This window comes from Apostichopus japonicus, chromosome 17 (genome assembly GCF_037975245.1).
Source record: "Apostichopus japonicus isolate 1M-3 chromosome 17, ASM3797524v1, whole genome shotgun sequence".
Classification (NCBI taxonomy): Eukaryota; Metazoa; Echinodermata; class Holothuroidea; order Aspidochirotida; family Stichopodidae; genus Apostichopus; species Apostichopus japonicus.
The window spans coordinates 31756760-31767604 of NC_092577.1; the positions used below are offsets into that span (position 1 = coordinate 31756760).

At 36.5% G+C, this 10845-nt stretch overlaps 1 protein-coding gene across 5 annotated transcripts in view; it reads left to right on the forward strand.

The window, feature by feature from the left end:
• LOC139984645 (solute carrier organic anion transporter family member 4A1-like) overlaps positions 1–7996 on the forward strand; it is a 59751-nt gene extending 51755 nt beyond the window's left edge. For all 5 annotated transcript variants that reach the window (XM_071998622.1, XM_071998620.1, XM_071998623.1 and 2 more), the window contains 3 exons: positions 1264–1445; positions 2448–2512; positions 2956–7996. In XM_071998622.1, coding sequence (XP_071854723.1) covers positions 1264–1445; positions 2448–2512; positions 2956–3269 — 561 coding nt within the window. In that variant the 3' untranslated portion in view covers positions 3270–7996. The remainder of the gene's footprint in view (positions 1–1263; positions 1446–2447; positions 2513–2955) is intronic.
• Positions 7997–10845: the final 2849 nt, after the last annotated feature.

Sequence of the window (10845 nt, forward strand, 5' to 3'; positions counted from 1 at the left end):
ACCTGAACACCACTAGTTGTGTCTACCATGTTAGTAACATCTCATGACATGAATATAGTATACCGTTAGTGAATTGTGTCCCTCCACTGTTTATCTCCTACCTCTCCTCTTCCCCTGTTGGTTTCTTTCTTTCTTCTCTCCATCCCTTGTCTACTAATGCCCTTACATCTATCTCTTTGTGTTCACCTCGCTCATTAACCTGTCTGTATTCTGTGCGTGTTTTTTGTCCCTTCTTTTACTGTTACTTGTCATTTAGCCTTTGAAGAAGATCCTGCTAGGATCGGAACGTCAGGCCAACTTACTTTTACACAGTCACGTCACAACAAGTTGTTTTGAATCCCATTAGTTATGGTACTTTCAAATACAAAAGACCAACATGTGTGACCATTCTCGTAATTTCTTTCATATAGATATGCATGAAGTACACATCTTCTCGTGAGAAATAGTACCTTTTTATTCCATATCTCGAAAGAATCTTGGGAAATATGATTATGGAAGTTTCATAGTGAAATGCATCCTGCTGCTTTGGGAATTGAGAAGTTTCTGCATGTGTAGCACTTTTTTATCAGGTTGGCAACAGGCACAGGCTTCTTTCGAAGTAGACAGTTTAACTTACTGTTCCTTGATGGAATGACAGTGTGTTGACAAATCAAACCATTGGACTAAAATGTGTACTTAATTTAAATTTAAATTGGAAATTAACATGCGGAAGGCATTCATTTAAATTTAAATTGGAAATTAACATGCGGACTGCATTCATGACAACAATGCAGGGAGTTGGGAAAAGAGTGGGGGGGGGGAGATACATTTAAAGTAGAAAGAATCAGATTTAAGTAAAGTGAACTCTGTGTATTAATATTTTAATTTTATGTTGTGAAGAAACTAGAGAAAACAAATTGCCAACCTGTTATAACTGCCATGTTTTTTATTTTTATTCCAGTATCAATTTTCAAGCAGTTTATTAATAGGGAAGCACATGAAAAAAAAAGCTGAGGAAGGCAATACAAAAAAATAATGGTACATGATAAAAAATTAAGAAAAGAAAGCGAGGTCATAGTAAAAAAAAAAAAAACGGCAATTGTTAGACAACATCAAATAAGCAAAGACCTTGAAAGAGTGGACAGATTTATGTATAAACAAAGGCTGTAATTACTCCAAATTGGATACAAAAAAATAAATATATATAAATAAATAAATAAACTAAAATGATGTACTTGCCCTCAAACCCCATTTTTGTTTTTTTATTATTTTGAATGATTCCAGGATGGAACCGTATATTATACCAACTGTACATGCATTGGAGGAATTGACATTGATGATAGTATGGTCACATCAGGGAAGTGTGGCTCTTCTTGCAAATCCCTGCCCATATTTCTCATCATGCTCTTCTTGTTGGAGTTTGCTACCGTCCTCGCAGTGGTGCCCTCCTTGACTGCAACTCTGAGGTACAGTAATTCTTGTTTCTAGTTTGTTTAAAGAGGTACAGTAATTCTCGTTTTTTTGGCTCGTTTGTTTAAAGATGTCCAAGCACGATTACAAAAGTGCTCGTTAAGGGAGAGAGTTTTTGTTTGCCTTGAGCCTGGGAAGACAATAAGACACTTGACCTGTCAAGAGTGTGTCCAGATTGACTTATGAATTTCTTCATTCCTCGCTTACCTGTCTCCCCACAACCTTAGCACTCTCGTTCTACCGTGCCTAGAACGAAGAGTGTTTCTTGAAACTTATGTTTTAGTTATCTGCGGACTTACGGAACAGTGATTGGTTGCAAACTTATATATAGATATATATGTCTATATAAACATATATATATATATATATATTGAAAATCGTAATGAGTTGGAAAATCAAGAACAATGAAAAAACTTCCAGCCTCCACTGGGACCTGTATATATATATATATATATATATATGTATGTATGTATGTGTATATATATATATATATATATATATATATATATATATACACATATATATATACATATATATGGATAAAAGGATTTTCTGGGTAAAGGACAATGTGAAACACATATTTAAAAGAGATAATATTTGACAGTCCTATTTGAAAATCACATTGCAATATCTTGTCACTAATTACTCTCGAGGAATAATAATTGGTGGAATGTAACCTCTCTTTACCGGCTAAACGTTCAACTACTCCAGGAAATTGGGATCATAGTAAGGGATCTGTGATATTGTCCGGGCAAATGCACTTCAATAGCTTTTTACTGTTGGCTCATGTAATTTTTTTTTTTATTTATGCTTGAAACCCAGATGTATTTCAAACGTTTAGGTAGCTGTCAATGTTCTCTGCACTTATTTTTACATTTTTCTGTCAAAGTGAACTAAAAAATCATCTGTTTAAATTCCAGCCACTTTATCCATGTGTTAGGTATTATCTGTGTTTGTTTTGAATCCTTCTAATGGTTTTCTTCTTGTCTTTTATTCAGGTGTGTTTCTCACTCACAGAGGTCCTTCGCCCTCGGGCTGCAATCTTTGATATACAGAGCACTTGGTTAGTAGAATTTGCAACATTTTTGTTTTTCAGGGGATTGTTAGAAAAAATTGCTTGATTTAAAATGCAGGTGGACCTTCAGGCTAATATCTCATAATCTGGGCCATATTTAACATCCCGATAAAACGGAGAATGCCATAATTCCTGAACAACTAAGCATTTTCTGTCTCCATTTGCAAGGGTACACTTATCTATAAAGTCACATCAAGGAGGTCGCCATGGCGACTTGAAGAGTAAAATCGTATTCATTACCATTCTCGTAAGCGCAGTTCCTAATGGGCATAAGAAAAATAACTCCGATGGGTGGTACTTTTTCAAAGCCCAATTAAGGTTTCTGGGGATGGACATTTTTTGGGGTCAAAAATTGATTGTATTTTATGAGCCCAACGTGGAATGATTTTTAGGCTTGACAATTGTGAATTTCATCCTCACCCATCCTACAGGGACGGTACCGGGACCTATAATAATCGGTAAGATAATCGACGACGCCTGCCTCCTGAAGCAGCCGACGTGCGACAACGAGGTGAACGACACATGTTGGCTCTACGAGAACCAACAATTCAGCCGCTCGATGCTGGTCCTAGCGGTCTGCGTGAAAATCGTCTCTATCATCTTCTTCCTGGGGGCGCTCTTGTTCTATAAACGACCTCCCGAACACCAGGTCAAAGGTCAAATGATTGACGGGAACACCAATAACGCCAACAACCACAAGACGGTCAACGGACATGCGGCGGCGAGTCTTCAAGAGTTCACATGAGGGTCTCGGAAGAAATTTTTTTCGAAAGTGCAACCAAGAAAAGACACATTTTGAGTTTTGATGGAGAACCCGAAGCAACGGGCTAAAGATTAGAGGAAATATGAGACGAGAGTGAACAGAGAAAGAAGTTCACTCACCCCTCTCGATCGTTCTGGGGATCGTTTATCGATAGAATCCATTCACCTCTGACCGCCTTCACAATAACCTCAAGTTCCTTCCCCCCTCCCCCGCCACCCCTCTTGGTAACCCAGGCCGATTTTGTACTAAACCAGCAAAACTCTTTCAAGCGAGACTTTTAATGAGAGAATGGCTTCTTCACAGAAATGATAAAACAGTCACACAGGTTTGATTTCTGTTGTTTCCTGTAACAAAGAGGCAGTCATCACCGAATGTATTAGTGAAGGGATGATGTGCCCAGGAATATTTTGATTGCCGGGCACATCCTGGGAGAGGGGTCTAATGGGTAAGGGTTTCCCCCATCCCCTTTGGAAAGTGTTTGCAAATGAAGTATGGTTAAATGATGGCAAATGGTGCTATCATTTTTTTCCTCATCTGGAGCTAATGTCTGTGCCAAGTATTCATCCATATTTTGGTAATGGTAAAAGTTGTTAAATTAACCATCAAATTTATATAAAAATGTTTAAAAATACTGTCAGTGCTGGGCGGCGACGAGAACTGCCCTGTTAGCGTATTAACCAGCTGGCAAACCACTTGTGTCAATATGTCTCATTGGATTGTTGAATTCGGTTTCCTCTGCGTTGATTCACTTGCACAAATTCCTCTTTCAATATGTAGTCCCTAACTTTATATCATCATCAGAAACCAAAAAAGCTTTTTTTTTTTTTTAATTTTCAATAGGTTATTGTGTTGCTAAAGTGATACAATCAGCTATTTTTCAAAGTTATATTTTGTAACCTAGAAAAAAATAAGAAATTTGTTTTTCCATCTTTGAGATATTGGTGGAATAATGGAATTGAAATGTAAAAGAATCATGCCATAACACATTCGTTTGATGGAGTTGTTAGTGGTTGTTTGGCTTGTGTTTGAAATTACTGGGAAAAAATAAAAATATGCAAATGCAGCAAGTTTTCACTCTTTTATATATATATATCTACTGTATATATATATATATATATATAGATATAGATATTGGTAACTAATAGAGCATAATTGGTTACCTTTTAATATCCATGGAAGGATGGGTTTTGGGGAGATGGGAGGGGGATAAACTCTTCCCCCCATCCTCCCCCCACCTGTGAATTTGAAAGCTGCAAGTTTGTCTTTAGTATTGGGGGTGCACTTCTGATTAGGTGAATGAATGGAAAAATTGAGACAAATATACTGGCAACCCTTTTCAATTTTTTTCATGAACATAGATGTTAGCAACATTAAGAATGCCGAATCGAAGGCGAAAAGATTTTTGGATGGAAATAATTTCAAAAGGTCAGGTCAAAGAGAAAGGAGTATCAAGATAGGAACTGAAAGAAAATACCAAAGGCTTGTCTACCTCAGGATTGGTTTATGCTTCTATGAGAGCTAGCTATATTAATGTCTTTTATTTTAAGATGCCACTATTTTGTGGCAGATTTTTTTTTTTTTTTTTTTTTCCCTGTTGTGTATATTTTTGACGTTCTGGCTTTACTACCAGTCGTTCATTTGGTTTTAATTCTGGTTTTGTTTTTTGGGTCTTTGTGTTTCTGTTTTCCCTGTTTATTCCTATATAATATCTAGTTAAAAATTGTTTGCTGTGATTTGCAAGCATTTAATTCACCTACCCTTTAATATGCCAAAGGAAAAAAAGACACAAACATTTCTTGTCATTTTTCTGTGTTGTATAGTCATGACTGTAATACTACAGCAATGCAATCAATTACAAAATATATACATAGAAAGAGAGAAATAAAAAATGGACTTGAATAAATATCAAGAAGAATCTATGCCTACAGACAACATTCGTTACTTGCTTCACTGCCTAGGACTTGAATCAGGAAAATTTAATGCATATGATTTTTGTGTGATGACATTTGCTCTCAAACTAAGACACTTCCTCAATTAAATAATTATTGGCCTTTTGTGATAAATTTGTGTCGTAGTTTGGTTTTGCTTTATTTTTTTTGGTTCTGCCAATTTTTTTCTCACTTAAAAAAAGGCAATTTTTAGTTTGATCTGCCTTCACATCTGTTTTTAATAATAATAAAAATATTAATAATAACACCTTGGACGGAAGATTGTTGTTACATCTGTCACCAATATGACGATGAGGGAGGTTTAGAATTGATAACTATAAATCATGTAACCTTCTGGAGAAAGTCATTTTTCAAGAAAAGTGGTTGAGATTGCTACAGGGCTGAATAATCGCAAATTGACAACATAATCATATACCATATTACTAGAATCGGTGGATTTTATTCCAGACTTGTTTTCAATTTAAAAAAAAAATTTTAAAAATGGCAGACAGCGAGCCACAATTAGTTTGTTATTGTGTTGTTTGCGTTTTTGTTATTTACTTTTTTGTTTGTATTTATTGCATATGTATTCATTGAAAAGAAAAGAAAAAAACAATATAGGATCGTATCGGTATCCTGTAAAGGTTCAAATTTCAGTATTATTGAAGTTTTTAGCAACAAAACCTGGTAAGGAAAAAACGCAGAAGATCAAACATACTTGGTTCGTAATAATGACTTTTAATTCATTCTTATGCAAAATTTGATGTTTTCATGGTTTTTGTGAAGAAACCGTTAACCGGACTATATAAAGAGGGTTTCCTTTTTATCTCTTTATTATCATATAGCAATTACAAGACGATGCACCTGACAGTGAAATACAGTAAGGGGTTGTTAGAGTCGGATGAGGACACGATGGGGTTAGAAGGGGGGGGGGGAGAAGAGGGGTCCTGTTGCAAATAGCTCACACCTATGCACTTCCTGCCAAAGCTTTATGTTTTGTATATGTAAGGATGAAGGAGGCGATGGGCCAGAGGAGGGGAGGGGGGAGCGGGAGGAGAGGAAGTGTTATCACAAATACCTCATGCCGACAGTTTTATCTCGAAAACGGAAGAAGGAACGAATTGCTGCTTACGATATATTTGAGTATAGTAGAGACAGTAAAAAGAGTATATTTGGGGAGAAAAATGTATCTTGTATAAATATGTATGAATATAATATATATATATATATGAATATATTCAGTTGATAAATTACTAAGAATTTAATTATTTGCTATTTTCTAATTTTGTTTTGGATGTTTTTTCATCCCGTTGGTTTTATGGGTTTTTGTTTTTCCCATTTCATTTCGTTTTTATGAATTTGTGGTGGTTGTGTGTAAAAGTATTAAAATTTATGATTAAAAAGCTGCATTTTGAGTAAAAACTGTTTCAGGGATAATGGAATGACTGAATCAACTTTGAGGTTAGATGTGATTGTATTCTAGAAAGAATGTAAAATGATATATGAATTTACTTCTGCTAACTTCCCTCTCCTCTTTATTATTTGAATGAGGAGAATGTGGCACATAATGTCTCCATCCAGTGAGTATGAAGAGAAGAATGTGGCACACAATGTCACCATCCAGTGAGTATGAAAAAGGAGAATGTGGCACATAATATCAACATTCAGTGAGGAAATATGAGAAGAATATGGCACACAATGTCACCATCCATTGAGTGTGAATGAGAAGGATGTGGCACACAATCTCTCCATCCAGTGAGTATAAAAGAGGAGAATGTGGCACAAAATGCCATCTAGTGAGTATGAGAGTAGCATGTGGCAAACAATCTCTTCATATATTAATATGAAAGAGAAGAATGTGGCACGCAATGTCACCATCCAATGAGTGTGAAAGAGAAAGATGTGGCACACAATCTCTCCATCCAGTGAATATAAAAGAGGAGAATGTGGCACAAAATGTCATCTAGTTAGTATGAGAGTAGAATGTGGCACACAATCTCAGCATGCAGTAATATGAAAGAGAAGAATGTGGCACGCAATGTCACCATCTAATGAGTGTGAATGAGAAGGATGTGGCACACAATCTCTCCATCCAGTGAGTATGAAAGAGGAGAATGTGGCACAAAATGCCATCTAGTTAGCATGAGAGTAGAATGTGGCACACAATCTCATCATGTAGTAATATGAATGAGAAGAATGTGGCAAGCAATGTCACCATCCAAATGAGAAGGATGTGGCACACACTCTATCCAGTGGGTATGGATGAGGAGAATGTGGCACAAAGTGCCATCTTCTAGTGAGTATGAGAGTAGAATGTGGCATGTAAGAGTTCATCATCCATTGAGTATTAATTGGAAGATTGTGGCACATAGTCTTACCATCACATTAATAGCTTCATTAATTACTTGACAAGAATTGGTTGTCCTTTACCAAAGACAAAGAAATGACATGTTTGGTTTAATCTCTACATTCTTCTCCCTGTCATATCAGCTATTAAAGAACAAATATGAAAAAATCATAAGTTCAAGACAGACAAGATGTTTATCTTATAAGCAGTCGGCTTTGCAGTTTTCATTTTGCATTTTTCAGAGAGAGGTTCTTTGTTTTGTAAATTTTGGCTTTGATATCAAGTGAAAAAATCATTAAAGGAATTTCTAAGAGTCTTGGTTTCTTTCATTCTTATGTTTCTGTTTTAGCAAGATCTGTGAGGTTCATCTTGGAAACCTTTCAGTATTGTAAAAATTCTTGATTTTCTTTCTCTCTTCTCCATTTCAATGGGGTGGGTGCATGGGGGGGGGGGGGGGAAGCGGGCATGTAAGGGGGTTGGGGTTGCTTTATCTCTTCTTCATCTTCGGGGGGGGGTGGGGGTAATTCAGTGAAGTATGCTGGTAAAGTATTTAATAAGTCTAGACATATTTGATGAATTATTGCTGACATTTTTTTATATTCTCTGCAGACAGTAAGTGAGGGTTCGTCTGGCCTTTTATGCATTTGTTTGCTGTTGATGATGGGGCTTGTGTCATGGGTATTATAATGAATTTACGCAAAGAAGGCTATCGTGGAACTCACAGCTTATTGGAAGTGCAAGTTTTAGGACGGAATAAAAGCAGAAGGATGTCTCCCTTTTCAACACTTGAAAAAGAACAAAAAAATTCACAAAATGCCAAAAGCAAGAAATATCTGTCCATGGTTTCAGTAGAGATGCCTTTTTTCTGGCATCCAGTGTTTTGAATGCGAACTGCACCAGCAGTGCTAGTATTATGTTGTACTGTGTTGGTAGAAACAAAACTCCCTCTCTACTGTTAAGAATGCAAACATGTTACTTTTATATTAATATTAGTTGACATAATGTTACTTCAAGTGTATGTTTGGGTAGCTATTAATCACAGCCACGAGAGTTATTTCTAAGTTACCGGTATCTCCACAACTATGCAGTTTTCTGTGATACACACTCACGGGCATTAACGGTTCTGTTACCATAGATTTAGTGAGGGGCTGACCAATTTGTGCCACCATGTAAGATCTTTATCAATAGTATGTATGACCTTAATTTTGATGTCTTTTGTAAGTCAAAAGAAAGTTAGTATGGTCATTGTCCAACATTTAAGTTATTGGAGGGAAAGAAACTGTTAGTAAACTGCTTGTCTACTGCAACATAGCATGTGCAGGTAAACATGTAAAAGTAAAGATGGTTTGACGTTTTGATCTCATTAAAAGACACTGGTTGTCAATCTGTGTCTCTATTAATGTGCTCTTAGTTTGTTCATATCAGTAAGAGTGTTGTGGTCAAGTTGTTAAGGCGTCGGACTCGTAATCCAAGGATCGCTGGTTCGATTCCTGCCTAGTTTGTTATGTTGAAGACAATATGCTCAATTGCCCCTCATCCAAGGGGGGGGGGGGTTAATTGGTACCTTGTCATTGGGTGCAGTATATAACTGCTGCCGACTGGAGGGATTGTCTCTGGGACAGGTCATCATTGACCAGGGGTTAATATAACGTCTGTTAAAGCGCTTGAAAACCTATCGCTGGTATAAAGCGCAAATATAAATCAAATATTATTTATGATTAAAATTATTATTAGCCTTTGAAGAAGAACCCTGCTGGGATTGAATCGTCAGGCTGTCTGACTTTTACATACTTAAATTATACATATGTTGCCAAGGCAACAACAAGATATGTGATTTGATTCAAGTATTGCACCTGCCTGTGGGGGGGGGGTGGGAAGGTGGGGGGGGCTATGGAGATGGTTTCATATCTAAGGACCTATTGAATCAAATTTTCTAGAAGTATTGTACTGACTATGGCCGTATTGGATACAGATACTTATATTATTACGGTTTTGTTAAACCTTGCACCTGAGAATGACTACGTGTAAACTATAAGGTATCTTGTTTGGGTTGGTTCTCGTAATGTTTTTTTTTTTTATAATATTTTCCCATATAATTGTAGATTTACCAAAAGAAGGGGGGAAAAAGTCACAAAATTTTCTAATTTGCTTATACGACAAGATGTCTGGCAGACAAATTGTTGATTGGGGAGGGGGTGGGTGGGGGTGGGTGGGTGGGTGGGTGGAGGTTCTCTTCCTTATCTGTCAGCTGTTATAAATTTAAAGGAGTCTTCACAGTTTGGTAAGATGGGTTTTTTTTTGTAAATAGTAAATCATTTCTGATCGGATATTTTCTTCTTATTACAATCTTTGGTCAGCATTGCAATACTTCATACAGATATTAATTGTGTATCTACTATTTTGGAGATCTGTGTCTTTCATGGGGAAAAAAAAAAACATTTTTTTCTGCCAACTAATTAATATGCTTAAATAAAAGGTGAATTAATAAAGTAAAAAATATTAAAGCGCATTGGATAAAGTGTCTTCATTCTTTCTTTATTTGGTGTACTCTTTTTTTCGTTAGTAACCCTTGAACTCTTGAGAGGTTTGCTGTAAAACATGAGAAGTACAACTGTGTAAAACGAAAAAGCAACATGTGTGAAAATAGAACATTGGGGAAGAATGTTTTTGATTTCTTCATTTCATAATGTGTGCCCACCGTTCTTTCATCGACCTTCTCGATATTATGTAATGCTGGTCTATAGTAACCAACAAAGGGATTGGAATGGGCACAGCTTGAGGGTGACAACAAAGGCAAGGGTATGGGCAAGGCTTGAGGGAGACAACAAAGGCAGGGGAATGGGCAAGGCTTGAGGGTGAATCAAGAAGTCATTCTTATCCAAGGTGCTTGCATGTTCAGCTTCCGTTCATCCCCCTCTACCAGCCACCACCACCCAACCACCACCACATTGTCCCGAACCTCCCTCTCTCCTTTTCCCTCAATAAAAATATTCCTCTTATCTTTAGAATGATTTCATCTCATATACACATTGTCTAAAAGATGATGCTTTCGTCATTTCTCATTTTAGAGGAACATTTCACATTTCATCCTCTTTTGTCATTTTTTTCATATTAGAGGAACATTTCATCCTCTCGAAAATTGAAGAATTTATGTTTTGCGTCACCAAGATATTCAAGTCACTATCAGTCAGTGATGTAGGCTACATGATGTTGTCATGAGTATAGTTTTAATCTTCTTCCAAGGAGTTTAAGAAATGTGATTTCTCATTTAGAGAGGTGTGAA